The sequence below is a fragment of the Sus scrofa genome, chromosome 8, assembly GCF_054392235.1.
Source record: "Sus scrofa isolate SSC_HxYL_T2T_F1_AM1 chromosome 8, Sscrofa_HxYL_maternal_Yorkshire_Landrace_v2.0, whole genome shotgun sequence".
Taxonomy (NCBI): Eukaryota; Metazoa; Chordata; class Mammalia; order Artiodactyla; family Suidae; genus Sus; species Sus scrofa.
In genome coordinates this window covers 135,235,877-135,258,397 of record NC_139390.1, presented here as the reverse complement: position 1 = coordinate 135,258,397, position 22,521 = coordinate 135,235,877, and the positions used below count along the sequence as shown (strand labels likewise).

Here is a 22,521-nt window from a genome sequence, read left to right as displayed (position 1 = left end):
GATCCTCAGATCCTATTTATCTTCTTACTTGAAAGTGTGAACCCTTTTACCAACTTCTATTTCCCCCACCTCCCAGCCTCTGGCAACCACCTGTCTACTCTGTTTCTGTTAAATTTTTTTAAAAAGATTCCATATATAAATGATTCCTTGCAGTGCTGGTCCTTCTCTCTCTGGTTTGTTTCACTTAGCATGTCTTGGAGATTCATTCATGTTGTCATGGATGATAGGATTTCCTTCTTTTTTAAGGATGAGTAATATTCCACTGCGTGTAGATATTACATCTTCTTTATCCATTCGTCTGTTTTCCCTACTTAGATTGTATCCATACCTCTGCCGTGTGCCTACTGCTGCTGTGAACATGAGCATGCAGATACCTCTTTAAGACAGTGATTCTGTTGCCTCTGAAGGTATACCCAGAAGTGAGATTGGTGGATCATATGGTAGCTCTGTTTTTAATTTTACTCCATACTGTTTTCCAAAGTGACTGCACCAGTTTTCTGTTCCCATGGATAGTGCACAGATGTTCCCTTTCTTCCACATCCTCAACAACATTTGCTCTTTGTTGACTTTTTGATGATAACCATCCTATCAAATTTGAGGTAATATCTCATTGTGATTTTGATTTGCATTTCCTGAATGATTAGGGATGCTGAGCTCCTTCTCATGTACCTGTTGACCATTTGTATGTTTTAGTTGGGAAAAAAAATTGTTTGTTTAGATCCTTTGCACATTTTAAATTTTAAGTTTTTTTTTTTTTTGCGATTGAGTTGTGTAAATTTCTCATATACTTCATATATTAACCCCTTGTAGGGTTATGGTTTGCAAATATTTTCTCCTATTCAATAGGTTGTCTTCATTTTTGTAATTGTTTGATTTTTTGTGCAGAAGCTTTTTAGCTTGAAGCAGTCCTATTTGTTTCTTTTTGCTTTTGATATCAGAAAAAAAAATCATTCCCAAGGTCATTGCCAAAGACTTCAACCACATGTTTACTTCTAGGAGGTTTACATTTTCTGATCTTTTTTTTTTTTTTAATCTTTTTAGGGCCTCACCTGTGGCTTATGGAGGTTCCCAGGCTAGGGGTCAAATCAGAGCTATAGCTGCTGGCCTGTGCCACAGCCACAGCAACACCAGCTCCAAACCGCATATGCGATGTACATCATAGCTCACGGCATTGCCGGATCCTTAACCCACTGAGCAGGGCCAGGAGTAGAACATGTGTCCTCATAGATGCTAGTCAGATTCATTTCTCCTGAGCCATGACGGGAACTCCACATTTTCTAATCTTAACTTTCAAGTCGTTAATCCATTTCAAGTTGATTTTGGTGTGTAGTATAAAATAACGTCCCAGTTTCATCCTTTTGCACACGACTGTCCAGTTTTCTCAATACCACCTGTAGAAGAGACTTTTTTCCCCCCTTTTTGGCCATACCCATGGCATGTGGAAGTTTCCAGGCCAGGGATCAAACCCATGCCACAGCTGTAACCAGAGCAGAGCCCCAGCAGTAACAATGCTGGATCCTTAACCCACTGCACCACAAGGAAACACCTATGTATGGTTTAATTCTTGGCTCTCTGTTCTATTCCATTGACCTATGTGTCTTTTTTAATCCTAGTGCCATGGTATTTTGATTACTATAGTGTTGTGATATAGTTTGAAATCAGGAGGTGTGATGCCTCCAGTTTTGCTTTTCTTTCTCAAGATTGCTTAGGCTATTTGGGGCCTTCTGTTGTTGCATACAGATTTCTGGCTTTTTTTTCTGTTTCTATGAAAAAGGTCGTGGTAATTTTGATAGGGATTACATTGAATCTGTAGATTCTGCTGGTAGTGAGAACTCTTAAACAATATTTATTATTCCAATTTGTGAGCATAAAATATCTTGTATTTGTTTGTATTATCTTCATTTTCTTACAATCAGTAGCTTTTATAGTTTTCAGTGTAGAGATTTTTCACCTCCTGGGTTAAATTTATTCCTAATTGTTTTTATTCTTTGTGATGCAATTGTAAATAGGATTGTTTTCTTAATTTCCCTTTATGGTAGTTCCTTGTTTTTAGTTTGCATTTTTAAGTGTGGTGAATAGGGTATTCCTCAAGGTAACATATTAGCAAAAATTAGGGAGTAAGCCATGCAGATATTTGAGAGGAGCATATCAGAGCAACGGCCTTGGGGTAAAAATGCTGGGGCTGCTGCATGCTTGTGATCTAGAAACAGCAAGAGGTCCAGTGTGCTAGACACAGAGTAAATGAGGTGGGGAAAGCAGTAGAAATGAGGTTAGTAGAAATGAGGTTAGAGAGATGAACAGGTGAGTGATGGGGAGGCCCCCAGTGTGGGGTCATATCATGAGGAACCAGGTAAGCCACTGGAAAAACATCAGCTTTATGACTGAGCAATTGTGATCAATCTCATGTTTTAAGTGTATCATTCTGGTAACCATGTAGAAATAGATTATGTGTTGATTGAGGAGAGGCAGGTGGTAGAAGGCAGAGGCAGGAGACTCTTAGGAAGCATTACAGTAAACCAGGCAAGAATTGCTAAAGTTTGTGCCAAGATATTAATGGGGAAGCTAGTGGGACGGGAGCTGATTCTGTTTACACTTTGACGGTAATAAGGAGAGGATTTGCTGATTTGATTTATATGAGGTATGAAGAAACCAATATGATTCCAAAGTTTTAGGGGCTTCAAAATGATTACATAAGCAAACTAAAGTACCGCTTTAGTTTCGGAAACTTTATTTCAGCAAGTTTTCTGTGATTGAGAATTTTTAAATGGCACTAAGCGTTACCCACTTGATCTCGATGGAGCATTTATAAAAACTACACTAAGTATTTATATTAATTTTTATTTCTTTGTTTTTTTGAATAGTTCTTGCCAGTAGCCTCAGTCCGTACCGTGAAGGGAGATTTATAGAGAGGCGACTGCGCTCCTCATCAGAAGGAACTGCAGGGAGTAGCAGGATGATTTTGAAACCAAGAGATGGAAATGTTGAGGAAGTTAACAGTCTAAGAAAGCAGAGAGCGGGTTCGTCATCTTCAAAAATGAACAGCATGGTAAGTGTGTACATGTGCCTGCGTATAACAAAATAATCCTTTATGTTACTGACGTGTTTATGCCCCTTGCAAAATGAAAACGGACTTAAGAATATATACCTCATTTTTTTGTTGTTATATTTCTTTTTAAAATCTTTTTTTTATTTTATTTATTTTTTGAAAAGTTATTTCCCCAATACATTTTTTTTCTACTGTACAGCATGGTGACCCAGTTACACATACATGTATACATTCTATTTTCTCACATTATCAGGCTCCATCATAAGTGACTAGACATAGTTCCCAGTGCATTTTTTAAATCAAAGTATGGTTAATTTACAATGCTGTGCTAGTTTCAAGTGTGTAGCAAGGTGATTCTTATACATAAACACACACATATATAATTCATATATTCTTTTTCAGATTCCTTTATAGGTTATTACAAAATATGGAATACAGTTCTCTGAACTATAAAATAGGTCCTTGTTGTTTATCTCTTTTATATAAATAGTGTGTATTTGTTAATCTTGAACTCCTAGTTTATCCACCCACCCCTTGCTATCCACTTGGGTAACCATAAGTTTGTTTCTCACATGTCTATGAGTCTCCGTTTTATGAATAAGTTCATTTGTATCATTTTTTGCAGATTCTACATATAAGTGATATCATATGATATTTGTCTTTTTCTGTCTGCGTTCACTTAATACGATAATCTCTAGGTCCATCCATGTGGCTGAAAATGGCATTATTTAATTCATTTTTATGGCTGAGTAATATTCCATTAGAAATATATATATATATATATATTTTCATTTTTAATGGTTTCCTTTGCTGTGCACAAGCTTTTAAATTTAACTAGTCCCATTTGCTTATTTTTGTTTTTATTTCCATCACTCGAGGACATTGGGTTAAAAAAAATTTCTATGAAGTATGTCAAAGAGTGTTCTGCCTATTTTTTTCTAGGAGTTTTATAGTATCTGGTCTTACATTTAGGTTTTTGATCCGAGTCTATTTTGTGCATGGTGTTAGAGAATGGTATAACTTCATTCTTTTACCTGTGGCTGTCCTGTTTTCCCAGCATCACTTATTGAAGATATTATCTTTTGAAGGGAAAATTGGTCTGCATAGTTGACATCACAAGTTAGACAGGCTAAGTTTTCATTTAAGACATAACGGAGAGAAGCACAGCAGGATAGCCACCCTTAAAACTGTCTCCCTTGCTTCCCTGGAAGGTTTGATATTAACCTTTCTGCATCAAGACCTTGGGATACACAAGCTAAGAAAAATGCTGATCATGAGGATACCATACCAGCACTTCACACCTTTCCTCCACCCTCTAACGACTCTGAAAATTGTCTTGTTGTAAACCATAGCTGTGCCACACCCATAGCCCCTTAGTGTTCTCGACTCTGGCTGTCCTGTAGTTACCCCCACAGAGGATGAGGGTCCTTGGGGACCAAGGCGAAATGCCCACGCAAAGCTTTACACATTCCAGGAGGCCAGAATTCCAGGTTCTTGTCCACACCGTGGAAGCCTGAAGACATGGGTAGCGATGGGGTGTGTGTAGGAGGGTGGGGTCTGAGCTTGCACCCGTGGGCGGGTTGTCTTGAAGCCACTTGTATTAGCTCCCTCATAGGGGAAGATACAGCGGGGGAGAAAAAGATGACGAGTAGACTGCAGCCCAGGAGATCCATGGGGCCTCAGGTCTCATAAATATTAGGACAGGTTTGCCTTTTGGATTCACTTTGCTCCCTTTTTCACAGATGTGTCCTTTGTCACCAGTGTCTTTGATTCCTAGTAGTTAGCAGTCTGTCTTTAAAAGGATCTGGCTACCTACCTAACTATTCATGGCTGTATGTGAAAAATGCTCAAAACTAAATCACTTATATCTATAAATATTGTATTTTTTTAAGATTTTAATTTTTTCCATTATAGTTGACTTAGAGTATTCTGTCATTTTCTACTGTACAGCAGAGTTACCAGTCATACATATATATATATATATATACATATATATTCTTTTTCTCACATTATCCTCTATAATGTTCCATATTATATATATTTTAGATAATGATGCTTCAAATGACAATATTAGGCCATCTAGTTCTTACAATTGTAATGTGAAGACACCTTAAGTTACTGAGGCAACACTAAGTGATAGCAAAACTATTGTGTTTGAAGTTAGAGGTTCTAGCCACTAGGTCTTCTTGGCCAGTTTTTAACATTGGGCTGATCAGTATCTACAAAACAGCAAATAATTATGGGTTTCTTGTTTTTCTTACGCTAAAAAATGATTATGTATGAGTCTATTTATATTGGGTACATAAACATATTCTACATTATATTGTATTTCATTTGTATATTTGTTCTTTACTACATTGAAATTATTACTGCAATTAATGTTTTGTTCTAAATGCAAGGACATGTTAAAAAACATTTCCAGTTGATGCAGCATGAAAAGTTATGGCCAATGCATTATCATGAATATTTCTCTTCATGATATTTCTGTTATTCTTTATAGAGAGGTATTTATATTAATAATCAAGCACTATTTTTTACACTTGTTGAAAGTTGGGCCTTTTATGTATTCTTTTTATATCTTGTGTTTTTCATACTTATATATAATTCTCCTCATAATATCACAAAATCAGTCCTCTTCTCAGATACACTTTCAAGATTTAAAATTTTAAATGTCAAGCATAAAAGTGTGATTTTGTTACTTATTTGAGGCTTTTTATAAATTTTCAAAAGTGTCCCTGAAATACGTAGACCCTCCACTAGATGGCAGGATTGCACCATTGACTACACTATTACCATGGTGAAAGGCTTTGGATATTATAACACAAACTTGTTAGATGTTCACAGGAGTCACAGGTAAGTCTTTAAATAAATACCTTTGCACTTGAATGTCCACATAAAGCCTCTCAAAAATTACGCCATGACTTGATTTTCCCCACTTAGGATTTTGCAGCTAATATCTCAGTCTTTAATTTACAGTTTAATAGTCAAGTTAACATTCATACAATATATTATTTAACTTATAGCAATATAAGGGAGAAATGCTGGGATTTTTTTTTAGGCAAGTTTTTCCATATGTGAAACAAGTGACATATATTTATGAAATTATAGCTTTATATGTGAAAAGTAACACGTTTTTCTATATTCCTCTTCGAAAATAATTCAGACAAATAATACGCCTTTAAGGATGCATTCATGATTCAGTTCCTTTCTTTTAGAGCAATAGTAGTAACATGTTGTTTTTTTGTTTTTTGTTTTTTGTTTTTCTTTTTTGACTGCCCTGGAGCATATGGATTTCTCGAGCCAGGAATCAGATCCAAGCTGTAATTGCAACCTGAGCCACAGCTACAGCAAGGAAGGCTCTTTAACCCACTGTCTGGGACTGGGAATCAAACCTGTGTCCCAGGATGCTGCCAATCCTGTTGTGCCACAGCAGGAATTCCAGTAACATGTATTTTTTTTAATGCTTATGTGAACTAAAGGCCTACTTTTAATGTTTCACGTATATTGTCACATTCATTTGTCACAATAATATAAACCCAGTGATCCTGTTACTGATCACATTTTGCAAAAGAGGAAAATACGACACTAAGAAGATAAGCAACTTGCCCCAAAACACAGATAGTAAGTGGTAGAGATAGGATTTATATTTGGACCCTTGCTGTCTAACTTTAAATCCTACATGCTTGGATGGGAAATGTAACAGATTTAATGTTAGTTTTTCATTTCTGTTAAATTATTTCTTTATAATGAGGTTAATACATTTAAGGGAATCTGTGCTTTCTCTGAGTCTAAAGTACAGCTGTTTGTGAGGGATACAAAAAAGAAAATTTAGTACATATTATGGACTTAAAATATGGAAATATTTCTTGATATGTGAATGAACAGTATTAATGTCTTTACTGAGAGATATTAAAAAAGGAGCTTTGTCACAAAAGAAGATATTTATATTTAAAGGGAACTAGAATAGTTCATCTAGTTCATGGTATTTAACTCTACCAATAGGATATGGCTTTATTTATTAAGATGCTGAGGGTTCCTATGAATGACCAAAAATATTCCCTCATAGGTGAGATAGACCACAATTCTAGTGTTTTTGTGTACTTTGGGGGAAATTCAGCATGAAAGGGAAAGGGCAGAATATATTAACTCTTTGAACTCAGAAGAGTTGGACTTTGCTTGAATTTATTACAAGAAACCAAATACACCTGTAACAATTTGATAAACATTCTCATTTATTATATAATCTTCAGACTGCTTTAAATAAAGACGGCTCAATTTTCCTCTGAGTAACTTTCTTGATACGTTCATTAGGATGGTCCAAACATTTTTATTTTATTTATTTTTTAATTTTATTTTGCCACTGTACAGCAAGGGGATCAAGTTATCCTTACATGTATACATTACAATTACATTTTTTTCCCCACCCTTTGTTCTGTTGCAACACGAGTACCTAGACAAAGTTCTCAATGCTATTCAGCGGGATCTCCTTGTAAATCTATTCTAGGTTGTGTCTGATAAGCCCAAGCTCCCGATCCCTCCCACTCCCTCCCCCTCCCATCAGGCAGCCACAAGTCTCTTCTCCAAGTCCATGATTTTCTTTTCTGAGGAGATGTTCATTTGTGCTGGATATTAGATTCCAGTTATAAGTGATATCATATGGTATTTGTCTTTGTCTTTCTGGCTCATTTCACCCAGTATGAGATTCTCTAGTTCCATCCATGTTGCTGCAATTGGCATTATGTCATTCTTTTTTATGGCTGAGTAGTATTCCATTGTGTATATATACCACATCTTCAGACATTTTTAAAAAAACATTTCTAGAAATAGACTCTGAAACACCAGATTATGGTGTGGAAATGATTACGTGTAAGGATTTGTCTTGGTTTCTTCTAGAGCTTTACCCAGTGAAGTCTGACTCCACATATTGACAAGATCACTCTGCTCTAAAACAAATATTAACCTGAGGACAGATGTATATGTATTAAACAGTATATAGCACCTGGCATCCCTACAGGCAGGAAAGTCTCTGGATGTATGAGGAACGATGAGCTAGCCTGTGGAAGAACAAATTACCTCCAAACCGTAATGACTTTATAATACAGATATATTTCTCACTCAGGCTACATGTTCACTGTGGAAGGTCTGGAGTTCCCTTCATTGTCTCCTTCTTCTGTAATCAGGCTGTTGAAGCAGTGACCGTTGCAAACACTGCCTTTCACTGTGGTAAAGAGATTCCTGGAGGCCTCGTCCCATTAATAAATGCTCTGACCCGTGAGAGACTCATTTTATTTCCTCTCACAATTCTTTGGGCAGGTCTAATCACTTGGCCCAGACTAACCACGGAGGGGCCAGAAAGTCGTCTCTTCCATGGGTTTGGGGGGTGTAGCCCCGATGTATTTCTTGGGCACTGGTGGCTGTCATGTTCCCGAGGAGTTTCTTGCATCTCAGTTAATTAGCAGACATTTCCTCCTTCCTCCGGCTTCCCTTTTGTCTACAGTCATTGATGGACCTTAACTTTATGCCTCGCACTGTGCTGGTCATTCTGGTTGAGAAAGATGTCTTTGAAATCAGTTTCAAAGATTCATTCTCACCACAGTTTTGTTCTTTGAGATGTGCTCTCCAAATTAGCTTTATTTGACTCCATATCTGGGATTCCTACTGTATTTGGAGATATTTATTCTTATTACATTAAAAAGCTGGTCTGGAACGTTGAGCTAGCTTTAGATTACTCAGCAAATGCATCCACAATGTTGCCTTGCACTATTTGTGCTAAGCGATTCTGACAGCATTCACTTATGGCCACTTTTACTCTGACACAGCATAATTTCTCTCATTTGCAGTTTGGCATCCTGCTGCCTTTGTGTGGAAACTGTGAATAGCATAGTAAAAACATGAGCTGTAAGACTTCTTTGCTAGAAGAACAGACCAGATTTATATTTAAGAAAAAAATAGTATCTCGCATATCATTAGCATCTGATGTCATATGTTAAGTCTTTAATGTGTTGAAATCCAGAATTGAAATATTATTGACAAAGGTTGATTAATCTAAGACTAATTGAGTCCCGTGTTAAGTAGCCAAGCACTTAGCCATGCATTCGCATTTCCTCCTGGGCCTAATGTTTTCTCCTACGTTAGCATTTCCTTTATTCATTCATCCATTCTCAATCCGTTCACAGTTTCTTTCCATAAATATGTATTGAGAACCTACTCAGAGATGCAAGGATCAAAGAGGAAGCCCTTGAGGATTTTAGAGTTCCAGATTGTGAGACATTAACCTAATCTTATCAACATACCAGATTTAACCATTTTGCCCAATTTAAAAAATTCAGAATGAGTAGAGCATGCTTGATTCAGACTGTGCCCATTGATATCAGAAGTTTAAAAGGATTAAAAAAGGGCACATGAGCTTCTGTAGTCCCTAATATACATACACTTTAGCTCACAAGCTCAATTGACACTATTAATTACAGACATAATTAGTATCTTTGGCTAATTTCTAACATCGAGGCCCAGATGCTAGTGCTGAGCAGGAACACTAAGTGGTATCAGGGCAGTAAAGAAGAAAGTACCAAATTCATGTTTAAAGAATCACTTCCCAAACACCTCACTTCTGCCATTAATGAGGCAAAATTGCTCTCCTGGCCTTCTTTAGTATATGCATTTTCATGCTTCCATTTCATGGCTTGAAAGTTATTCCAGCTCAAAATTAAGAGCAAAGGAAATATGATTAGAAGTGCTGATTCAATAAATTTATCCTTTTAATGCTGAAATCTTAAATAGGACTTTGAAATATGTAAAATTGTTCATGGAGTTTTGAGGGTTAAATTGATGATCTCAGCTTCTGATCTAAGTCATTGTGGATGGAATTAAAGTGAATATCACTGCATGCTACAAGGACGATTAATGAGAACAGGAAGTCGTTAATATAGTTAAGGAAAAGGAGACATACAAATCATTCTCCTCCATCCTTATAAATTTTAAGAAGGGAAAATCACAAGTTCTCTCATTAAACATGTAATTACATTTGTTGAGAAGTAGTATATTAATTTTAGATGAATAGCCCTAATCCATAATGCCTCTATTGATTTTTCTAGGTAATAATGATACTTTTCCTATTAATTGTTCTTCTATGTTGTATCATGTATGTGGCACCCACCACTTAGTTATTTGAATATATCTCATTTTACCTATCAGATTTTATTCAGTCTTTCAAATCGAAGAAATTTTGTATATATTTAGCATTCTTTTTCAGTTTCTACAGGTTGCGCCCATGGCATATGGAAGTTCCTGGGCCAGGGATTGAATCTGAGCCACAGGTGTGACCTACACCACAGCTACAGCAATGGTGGATCCTTTAACTCACAGCAGGAGGCCAGGGAATCAAACTTGCATCTGTGCAGTGACCCAAACTGCTGCATTCAGATTCTTAACCTGCTGTGCCACAGTGCAACTCCTTAGCATTTCTTATAGCACTTAGGAAAGTGCCTGGTGCACAATAAATATGGGTGAATATAAGGTAAAATTGCTAATTAGGCTATAACATATGTTCATATACATACTTCTTACCAAAGGTAAGGTCTTTGGTATAGTCATTGTTTGTGCTCTGTTAATGTATATTTTTGGACATTTTAACTTATTATACAAATGTACAGATGTTTCCATGATGCACTGTTTAATAAAACTCTGACTTTTGGTGCCAAGCACCTGAGTAAGGCCATGCCAACTTTGGTATTGTTACAATAGATACATCATTTTAGGATAATTGTCCTTATGGAATGGGTTCCAGGATCATATCAATACAATAATTATGGACTGACCAAACAAAGATGACAAGAAAGTGTCAATTGTTTTGGATTATTGGGGAATCCATCAAAAATATGAGTCCCAAGTCAAATATGTCTATAAGGTAATATTTTAAAAGTCTCTGCATATTTTATCTACTCCATTTTTTATAAACCTCAGATTCAGATTGCCCTTTTTTTTTTTTTTTGCTTTTTAGAGCCGTACCTGCAGCATATGGAAGTTCCCAGGCCAGGGGTCTAATCAGAGCTACTACAATTGCCGACCTACACCAGAGCCACAGCAACGCCAGATCCGCGCCACGTCTGCAACGCTCATGGCAACGCCAGATCCTTAACCCACTGAGAGAGGCCATGGATCAAACCTGCATCTTCATGGTTCCTAGTTAGATTCATTTCTGCTGTGCCATGACGGGAACTCCCAGAATTGCCTTTGAAAAGGGAAGAGTTGGATAAATATTCCATTCTTTTTTTTCTTTCTAGCGTTTGGGATGAGTAATTTTTATTTATGAGTAATTTTTATTTATTCACAGTTTGTATGTTTGGTGCACAGTGCTATGAATAGCTTATTCATAGTTAACTCACTTCATCTTGAATGACTTGAAGATCAGTTGTAATTAAAGTCACAGTGTTCTAATTATTATAATTTCTCTTCTTACAGTTCACATGTAAGTGTAAATGGCACCTAATTTCCCCCCCTGTGATTATATTATTAAAATTTAATATAAATGTCTTAGTTTGTTCAAGCTGCTATGACAAAGTACCCCAGACTGGGTAGCTTATAAATGATAGGAATTTATTTCTCACAGTTCTAGAGGCTGGGAAGTCCAAGTCCAGGTGGCCGCCTGGTTCCTGAGTCGTAGCCACCACCTTCTGGCTGTGTCTCACATGTGGAAGGGCTGGCGATCTCTCTGGAGCTCCTTTCATGCAGGCACGAGTCCCATTCACGAGGGGCCCACCTTCATGATCTAAGCAGGTCCCCCCTTCTAATACCATTGTCTTTAGGAATTAGAATTTAAACATATGCATTTGTGGGCATGCAGACATTCAGGGTGTAGCAATAAGCAAACCCATTGTAACAATAGTGATATTAGAACATATTAAGAGCTTCGTTAAGAACCGTACCAAGGATACCCATTAGATAGTGTATATCCCTCTGAAAGTAAAAATTATAAAATCAGTTGTTTTCCTTTTATCTTGGGATTAGAATGCAAAAATGACAGTTTTCTTTTTAATTGGATCAGTTTATCTCAATTTTCTGTTAAGATGAAAACCATTTTCTGCCTTGTTTAGGTAACCCCATGAGCTAACACAGCTTTCATAGCATAAGAGAGAATACTTATTGATTCAGGATCCATGACAAATCTCTGACCATCTGCACATCTGCACAGTCTGTAACACAGAATTGACCTTGAGTAAAATTACTGTCTTTTCTGAGGGAATTGGAAGTTTTTACAATATTCTAGTTAACACAGTGAAGAAAAATTTATTCTTTTTAGTGTTATTCTATTAGTTTGAAATTTAAATACATAAATTAACTTTAGTAAATTAAAAAGGAAAACAAATTTTGTTTTTCAATGTCAAACATATGTTATTGTAGTAGAATTATGTCTAATGTTATACATTACAATCAGCTTATGAAAAGATTTTATTATTTTACTTTAATGTTTAATAACATATACTTAATATATTATTATAATTTTTCAAATAATTTAAAGATCAAGACAAAGGTACATAATTATTTCACAAACCAAAATATTTGCAGTGTCAGGATAAGAAAGTGTGATTTACAAACGCATCATGCGTATGCATTTCACACTTTCTATGTGGTAATATTTTCTTTAGTCATTCATAATTTTGAGTACCTGTACTTTTGTCATTTTTGTAATTTAATTCAGTGATCATTTTACGAGTGCTAAAAGTTTGCTCTGAATTTCATCATTTGTTTGTACCTTCTATCGTTCTTAGCTTGTTACATTCAACTGGAAACAGCCAAATTACCTTTTTTGGTTTATTTCCATCTGTTAGGCTCTTTATTGTGTACATTTATAATTTTCTCACCGAAGTATGATTTTAATGCTTTTGATAGTTGTTTTCTTTTTAAGTACCCAATGATTAGTGTCAGAGAAAAACAGAATTTTTTTTTCAAGAGAGATTCAATATGAATCCAAATTTTATCAGGTGTCAGGATGCACAGATGAAGCAGGAAGTGATGCTGAATGTCTTCTCAGCTCGCCATCCCCTTTATGCATCTGGTGGGCACTGGCCCGGAGTGTTGGATAAAGTTGAATGTATATAATCAATTCACTGACACAGCAGGAGCCTTCTCAATATGAACCATCTCGTCATTTTTGTTCCTTTTTGATTATACTCATCATGCTGTACACTACATCCTCAGAACTTATTTATCTTGTAACTTGAAGTTTTTACCCTCTGACCCACATGAAAACTCTCCATTTTCATACTCCAAGTTAGATAGCATACAGGGGCATTTGCCAAGAAGTTATATTCCATAAATGCCTAAGTCCCGATTTTATTTTTCATAAGAAGTCCTAGTAAAAAGCTAATTCTTCATACTCACTCTCGAAACAGTGGTTACTTGGCATTTGGTATTTGACCGTTTTGTCCTTTTTTTTTTAAGCTGTTCTATCTGAAAACTTAAGATGTAGATGAAATCATAGGTGGATTCTAAAGTGAAAAGGCTGGGAATCTCTAATATATCAGAAATGTGACAAAACCAATAGGCATTGAAAGCACAATATATTAGATTTATGGAAATAGAATGAAAAAGCTATTTGCATAAGGAAAGAGCTGAAAATCCGAGGACTGAAACTTTTCAGTGGATCTGGAAAAATATGCAGAGAATTACCTTTTGTGCTAATAGGTTATGGGTCCTCTCCTTTTTTTCCTCCGTCTATGTTACTATCCTTTTCAGTTTTTATACACATGTATTTCAGCCTCCTTTAAAGGTATTCTGATGATTCTCAGTCCTCCCCCTCTGTTTCTAAAGTCGTATTGGAGAAACAGCAATTATATCATTTAAACTAGGACCTCCCAATTAAAAATCAATGTAATATGTTGCAATAACTAAGTCTACCCTTACTGCTCTCACTGATGATTATGTTTTTTTTATTTTTAATTTTTTGGTTTGGTTTCAAATTAATGGTAGCTTAAGTTGAGCAAAAGACAGATCATGGCAAAAGTTGTGGGTGTTGTACAAGCGGCATACATTTGACCTTCCAGAATACTTGGCAATTACAAGAGAAGCACATGTACCCCATTTCTGTCTTACTCTGTGGCCTCTTGCTGCTGTTTCTGCTTTGTCTCCTTCAGAGCGTCCTGTGGTTTGTGCCTCAGACTGGCTCTGGCCCAAGAGTAGCTTGTGGTGTGCAGTGAGCTTGCTCAAAGGGGAGGGAAGAATTTTTGGCATGACTTCAGAAGGGAAAAGAACCTACAAAATAACCCCAGTTCCCAAAATTATAAGAAAAATTAATAATTTAATAAAAATATAGTAAATTAGTAAGTTGCTAAACAACTTTATATTTTCATACTTTTTCACACATGTTTTTTCCCCCAAATGGCTTTAGTGCCATCCAATATTTAATACCTTAGAAGAATATGCTTTTTTATTTTCTCTTAGTAAAACTTGTCTGGAATGAGCGCATATTGTTTGAAAACCAGAGGCAAACTCTTTGTCCTAACACAGAAACATGATTCAAGTTGAAAAAGGGACAAAATCGAAATTCTTTTTATGTCAGTTAAGCATGACTTTAGTTTTTTAAATAATCAAGTTTGGTGTGATAAAAGGAGCAAGCAATTTTGAAAATGACACCAAATTCTAGTCTCAACTCTTTCACTTGATAATGCTACACACCTCATAAAGTTGTTGCAAGGATCAAGTACTGTATTTTCTGTGAAAAGGCTTTACACATTCTAAAGTGCTTCATTGATAAAAATGACACTTATATTTATCAATAAAATGAATTAAAGCCAGAGAATGAAATGAAATAGTCATTTAGAAAGGAAAACATTTGAAGAGCTAAGCTCACATTTAAAGTATAGTTTATTATGACAATAACTTGAGTTGGCTCCTTTAAGCCACAAAAGTCCTTAAAATACTCAAGTTATTTATATATTAATGCTTTATAAGGATAATCTTCTATTTACATGACTTCTCATTTGTTTATTTTGCAGGAACACATTTTTCAAAATCAATTTATAACTTTAAGAAAAAACTAATTGGGAAGTACACTTAAAATTTGCATATTTTACTGTTTAACATTATACTTTTATTAGAAAGTTTACTTGACCGAATTCTTTCTTGATTATGAACTTAGGAAAAAAGCCTCTGCCCTAAGACAAGTGTCTGGGCTATTTACAAAGAAATTTAATTTTCTTTGTTTTCTTAAATAAAAAGTTTAGCCATTGTGGACATTTATGTGGACATTCACATGATAACTTGGGTAAATTACTCATTCAAGAGTATCTTCCATTATATCTTAATGTTATCCAAAATAGTAATAGGCAGTGACTTCAAAAACAAACAAAAAAAAGTGTTGAAAAAATTTTAGAGTACTTTATTTATTTCAAGTTAAAAATACATGTTGAACTGCAGTATATTTAGTAGCAGAACTAGCCTGTCCCGTATAACTTAAGATCGTTAAACATTTGTGAGGGAAACTTTTAGGACATACTCCACTTCTTGTTTTTGTCTTTCTTCTTTCTTCATTCTCTTGGAAGAATACATCTACCAGTAGGGTATTCAGCTTGAATATTTGAACTACATGAATTTGAACAGGGAGGGGAGTAACCAGCTGTCAGATAATTCATATGATGTATTAGGTGCTGGTTGGGATGAGACAGTATATCTCAGCATGCTATTATCGTCTGTAGATTTATGTTCCAAAGAAATGTGGATACATTAATACAAATAGCGATTTCAGATGAAAAGAAGACCAGCCACATAGCTATGGTTCATGAATCACAGTGATTCGCTCCCTTTTATTTTTTAATAATAATAATAAAAGTATATAGAAACTATCACTGAGTCCAGTGGGTGCCAGAGTACACTGATCCTAAAGATTGAACTCGACCCAGCAGTCCACTGGAAGTTCCTCGAGCTGGGAAAAAAAGAATTAAGCATAGATGCTGGGCTTACATTTAGAATAAGAGAAAGGAACTATTAATGCGTGCTCTTTTCCAATAGCGTTCATCTCTCTAGGATGTCCTGCATAACAAAAAGAGAGTTGGGACACTATTAAGTTTTATAAAGTGATACTATAATTCCTTGAAGGAAACATACTGTTAAGCAGCTGGAAGACTGTAAGGTCTGTTGACTACAGAAGTTCAAAGATAGCCACTGTCATTTAGTGTATAGTTTTGTTTTGTGTCTTTTGATTCAGTGAAGTGGGCTTGGACATAAAAGATGTTGAAATCTTCAGCTTTTCATGATTGTCTCCTTGTTGTTATAAGTCAACCATTAGGTAATTTTAAGGAACTCGAACAGCTGACCCATACAAATGAGTTTCACAGACACTGTCTTTTGCTCTATTAAAACAACGACATAAAGTGATTTTCTGATTTTGACACTATGACTTTGCTAAAAATTCCCACATTCATTTAGAAATAGGAATCATTTACCAGAAAATACCAAATTGTTCTGGTTCAAAAAGCAAGCCTCTTTTACTAAAGCAATAGATAAAAGCTTAATTTAAAAGTACTTTTTTCTTTTTTTTTTCACTGAAACAGAATCACATTAACAAAACCACAGTAGAATTGCTGTTGGTATAGCAGCAGCCCAAATTGAAGAAAAATTCAAAAGATAATTATAGTGTATGGCCTTTATGGGCAAGCAAAGTGATTTTCTGTCGAACCTAGTACTAGCTATGTGCCCTGGATAAGTGCTACACACTGTTTGAAGGGCAACTGCGACCAGGAAAAGGAGACCTCTTCACTTCTGGAAGCTGAGTTGTAAGATATTAAAAAAAGAAAGTCTTACTTTAAAAAAAAAAATCTCGGTTATAATGAGGTATCATCTCACACCAGTGAGAATGGCCATCATTAAAAAATCTGCAAAGAATAGGTCCCGGAGAGGATGTGGAGAAAAGGCAACCCTCCCGCACTGTTTGAGAAAAGAATCTGGCAAATTGGGCAGTCGTTCTCTTGGCCTTATCCTAATATTTGGAGATTATTTTAACATTGTTCTCTTTAATCTGTTAACAGTATTTTCTCAAGATTATTCTATCATTACTTTGTATTGTACACATATAACCATATGCTTATTAAATATATATAATATATTTGTAAGATTATTGATCTTAGCAAGAAGGCGGATAGAGTTTTCTATTATAGACTACTTATTTACATTCGTATGAATTAATATTAATGAATTGTATTTCCTCCTGGAACATAATGTGTTGAGTAATTCTATCTGGAATTGCACTAAAAACATTGGAATAGATCTCTTAAAAGCTCTTCATTCCTGAGTCTGGAAAACCAAGCCTGCCTTTCCATGAAATTTCAATCGTAGTGCTTATAAATTTGATGACGTTTCTGTGCCTCCAGAGAGTAGCTAGATTTGAGTATATAGTTCTAAGACTCTCAGACTATATATTTTTTGAGAACCCTATTTCTGATTTATGCATATCTAGGTCTTTCATAGTTATTTTCCTTTTCAGTGAGCTCATAAGTTGAATTATTTTGAGCTCCCAAATAGTCAGAGGACAGATGGACAAAAATAACAAAATAGCAAATCAGATAATAAATCAGATTCTGTTATTTCGCATCTGATGTTGACTAGATCCTCATCATCAACCAGTAAAGATCATGAAATTATTAGACCATTGTATTAGATAACCCACAGACAGAATTATTGGTATACAATCGTAATCATCTAAACATGTGTATTTTTGGCCTTGTGGTTAAGGCTGGCTTAAGTCCACTGCTTACTATCCTGGCTGTGGAAAGGAACTTAGCTAAAGGCATAGAGCACTTTCTTTACTACTCACTCAGGTGTTACTGGCATAGCGGTTTGAGGTCAGAAACAAACTCACCAATTTTGTGGTTTCACTGTGGAAAGGAACATAGCCCTAAGCAAGAGTTTGAAAAGAAACAGGCAGGATAGCAGAATTTTCCAGGAGCAAAACGAAATGCAAACAAAACTATGTAAAATCAGAAGAAAAAAAAGAACACGGAAAAGCAGGAAGTCAGCAATAGTAAAGTGTTATTTCCACTCGAAAGTCGCTTAGGAGCCAAGAAGGGTCATGCCTAGACTCTAAATAGACTGTGAAGTGACTTCTCCAGCAATGTAGTTTAATTGGCTCTGGCATGTAAGTCCACTTGGATGTCTCAGTGGGTCCTCCAAAACTCTTGGTATAATTTCAAAAGAGTAAAATATGATTTTTTACGAATGTAGATTGGACAGGAATCAAGGGCTTAATTCATTAAGAGAGCCTGCATAATGGTAAATTGGTTCAGAGAGCATTTGAGGAACTAGGTATTTATTTATAGCAATTTAATATAAGAGTGTTAGAATAATATTACAACATTGAATTTGAAACCAGGCAATGTCCTACAGAGAAGAAATCCATTACCAGGCAAAAGCCTGGGCAGCTCAAATGGATATACATCCACAAGTTACCATGTAACTTCATTGCTTCAGAGCCCTTAATTGGTGGTAAATAGTAAAATTAAACCATGGTATGATCTACAGAATTCAGTGAATCTTGGGAGAGTATTTTAAATAATGGTTCAGTATGTAGTCATCTTCCTTGCCCTGTTTCTTATTTTGGGTAATGGTTCTTAATGCATCCCTTGCCCCATAGTGAGCTCAAAAGAATGACAATTTAGATCGGGAATAATTCATGAGTAATTGCTTTAATGTATGAAGCTTTTCTATAAGACAGGAGTGTTGGAATCGACCTGGGATCTTACAGTAGATAACAGAGGGAAGATGGGGAGAGTCATGCATTAAGATAATAAGAATGTTTTAGTAATTCAGGAGTCATTGATGGTTTTAAACAAGATAGTGACATAAAAATATATGCCTTTTAGAATTATTGTTCACTTAATTTAAAATGGCTTAGATGAATTTAGTCAGTAGCTTTAGGTTATAGTGTTAAATAGCTTACATGGAAAAAAAACCAGTGCTTTTCATTATTATGTGAATGCAAAATATGTACTATATAAACTATGTACTGTTTGTATATTGCTTTTTTGTTGACATGTAAGGTAAACTTTTTATATTCCTATTTTGTTGTAACACTTTGCTGCTAAGCTAAAACTATTCTGTCAGCACTTAGTTAAAGTTTCATTTCATTTATTCTATTATGTGTGATATTTTGTTTTTGTCTTCTAAAAAATTTGAAATGATGAAGTCACAAACTTTGCCATGAGTAATTACTAACTTATCAGTTAAACCTCTTATAAAACATAGCAATGAGTTATGCCTATTTTCGCTATTTTTCTTTATCTGACAATTTGTTTGCTTTTCTCATATTACGCATATATAATTATACTTGTTTGTAAGATAGCAAAATTCATCAGATACTGAAGTCACGCAGCCTAATTTATGAACAACCCATTTTCTAGCCAAGCCATTTTCTCGACAGTCCCTAACCAAACTGTCAACCTGTAGAATATCCATATATCTTGGCACTCGGGGTGACATGAAAGGTAACACAAGATAATAGGAGTTAAGGAAACATAAAATCTTATTTGTGTGCAGTGGTGGTTGTGAGTATAGAGATTAATACCCTGGTTGCCTTGTCTTTAGCAGTGATTTTCATTTTCATTTTGTTTTCTGTGTGCTCATTCCGGAATCAAAGTGCATCTTTCTACTAAATGTGGTGGACATGAAGGAACAAGGGGCCAGAGATGCAATCTGTCTGAGCGGATTGCAAGGTTCTCTTCTAATCAAGATGATATCACATGATTAAGGAAGAAAAATTAACTGTCACATGGGCCTTTTAACTGATGTGAAGGGAAGTGCCACACTTGTTTTCTAAACTATTTTCTAATATAGTTCAGGGAGTGAATGCAGACATCAGTCTAATTAATTAATGATGGCTAGATTAAAATGAGAAATGCAAACAACTCTGCCTGAAAAGAAAGAAGCAGTGATTATGTATAAGCTTGTATGTCATAATAGTTTTGAATGTTATTAGGAGATGTTCAGATCTTTTTTTTTCTGATGCCTGAAAACAGACTTTGTATGCCTATTTCACCTATAATTCTCAAAAACATTTTATAACATCTTCCCTCTCCTTTTTTAACCCTTGTCAAAGCAAATATTTATTCAGTAAATTAATTCATATTTAAGAATAGGGAAATTGGGAAGTTAAAATTTATTGGGAGTTTGCTGTGTATCATGAATTACATAATCACTTTTCTTGTGGGAAATATATTTCATGTTTATAATTCTTTCTTAAAAAAACTCACTAAATAGTTCCTTGCACTTTTATTAAATGGTTGTAGTCATTAAAATTCTCTCCTGTTGAACTGAATCCTACCTTCCTTATGTATGGTTCTCTGATTTTACATATAATTCTAGTTCTTCAGCTATTTAAAGCTTTTTAAAAAAATATTTATGGCATTTTTAAAAAATAAAGAGGCTTAAAATCTGAATACTCTTTCAATATTCAGAAGCCTCACCATTTTCTCTCCTCCATTTGTAGTCATTTTTAGGAAGAAATATTTAAAAATATATAATATCCATTGATAAATAGCATAAAAAATCACGTATATTAATCTGTATTTGTATATGTATCACATATATATTTATATATATCACATACATAAATCTGCATACTGAGTAGATAATAGTAGAGAATGATAATTAATTTTTTTCTGGGTATTAACTCATGAACTTTAAATTGAAAAATTACTTATAGAATTTTCTATTTTGATCTGACTATTGAAACTTCCACAGAATGATTACTTTGCCTATTGGCTTAATTGATTTAACTGACAAAGAACCAATGAAACAATAGAATTATTTATTTTAGTTGTGTAGATTTGGTTAAAGATTTCTTGTTAAGATAACAGCTATGTGGAATAATAGTTCAGATTCCAAACCTAGGATTCTGCACATGTCATAAGAAAATAGGGAGTGAATAAAAACACTTGTGATCAAATTGATCTAACAATTCTCTGCTTTCATACATAGAATTGTTTAATGTCAGCCAGCTTTTACCTCTTCTTCTTGGAGTTACGTTGAAATATTAGTTTTAAATAATTTAGGAATAGCCTTTAAAGACTTCAAAGTTTTTTTTTTAATTTCAGATTATTCTTATTGTTATGCAAGAAGGATTATAACATCCTGATCCCTATACTTCAGGATATGTATCCTAGATTTTATGTTTTTTGAGTAGAGATATTGAGTAAAGAATTGGACTTTGCATATATTTTTGGGAAAGTAGTCATTTCTGATGATGATGTATGTGCATTTTGCTAATGTAAACCTATTATGTGAAACTACACATTTATAAAACCGAACTCAGGAATTATTATTTTTGTGTGTGTAAGACTTATTGTAAATACCCTCAATAACAAATCCCTCTTTCACACTCATCATCAGCAATAACTATATTTATTAAGGGCCATCTCTAGGGTGACTTCAAGTCTAGAATCAAAAATGAACACAGTAGTTCCCTGGTGGTTCAGTAGATAAAGGATCCGGTTTTGGCACTGCTGTGACGCAGATTCAATCCCTGGCTTGAGAACCTCCAAATCCGGCTGGAACAGACAAAAAAAAAAAAAGGAAGTGAACACAAAATATATGGTTTCTTGATACAAAATAGAAGATATGAAGTACTTGGCCCAGAAAATTGGATGAAGTGGAAAGAAAACAGAACTTGGAATCAGAAAATCTAGATTTAGCAAAGTACTTAACTCTCTTGTATTTTCCCAACTGAGTTGAAAACTTAGGTTTTTAATGCCACTTTCACATAGTAGTAAAAATTAAATGGTGTTTAAATGAAAATATGGGTATTTGTCAAACAACCTGATAGCAGCCAATTTAAGCTTTTGATGTTTGTATATCTGAGAGAGAGACGTTTTAGTGAAGGCTGCTTTCAAGATCTCCAGCCATCACTTCAAATTGCCATCTTCAGCAGAGAATTCAGTCATGGCAGCCAGCAGCCTTGAGCAGCAGTGAGCCTCCCAGAAGCCAAGCCTGCAGCCAAAGCTGTGAACCATGTTTTTATAGTGTGATGATATGATTACTCCCCTGATTTTTTACAGTTTTAAACTGAAAGATTAAGTTCAAAAAATGAAGACAAACGGAGGCCTTGAAACCTCTCTTACTGGAAGACCATCTGCCTTGAAGATTCATGATTCTCATTTCCATCTGATGTTGAGATATGTTGTCTGGTCTTCATAAGACAAACAAACAAAACAACCAAACATATAAACAAAAAAAATTCTATTACTAACTTTGCTCATAACAGAATCAGTAAGGCCTGAACTTCTGTCCTCTGATTTTTCCACCCTACCAGCAGCCCCTCACATATTATGCCCATGAGAGGAGGAGGACAAAGAGAGCAGGTTTGGGCAGAAGGCTAAGTTGCACTGATGTGCAGTGATCTCTCAGGCTGAGAAGGTCCTTCATATTTGTCCCAAATTGAGACAAGGACATCATTCTCTGTACTTCCACATTGACCGGTGGATGCAGACTGC

At 35.1% G+C, this 22,521-nt stretch overlaps 1 protein-coding gene across 21 annotated transcripts in view; it reads left to right on the top strand.

The window, feature by feature from the left end:
• Positions 1-22,521, top strand: part of CCSER1 (coiled-coil serine rich protein 1) — a 1,212,324-nt gene that overhangs the window by 146,464 nt on the left and 1,043,339 nt on the right. For all 21 annotated transcript variants that reach the window (XR_014813355.1, XR_014813354.1, XM_021100741.2 and 18 more), the window contains one exon: positions 2,862-3,046. Coding sequence is in view for 19 of the 21 variants with exons in the window: in XM_021100741.2 (XP_020956400.2) it covers positions 2,862-3,046 (185 nt within the window). In the remaining 2 variants the exon portion in view is untranslated. The remainder of the gene's footprint in view (positions 1-2,861; positions 3,047-22,521) is intronic.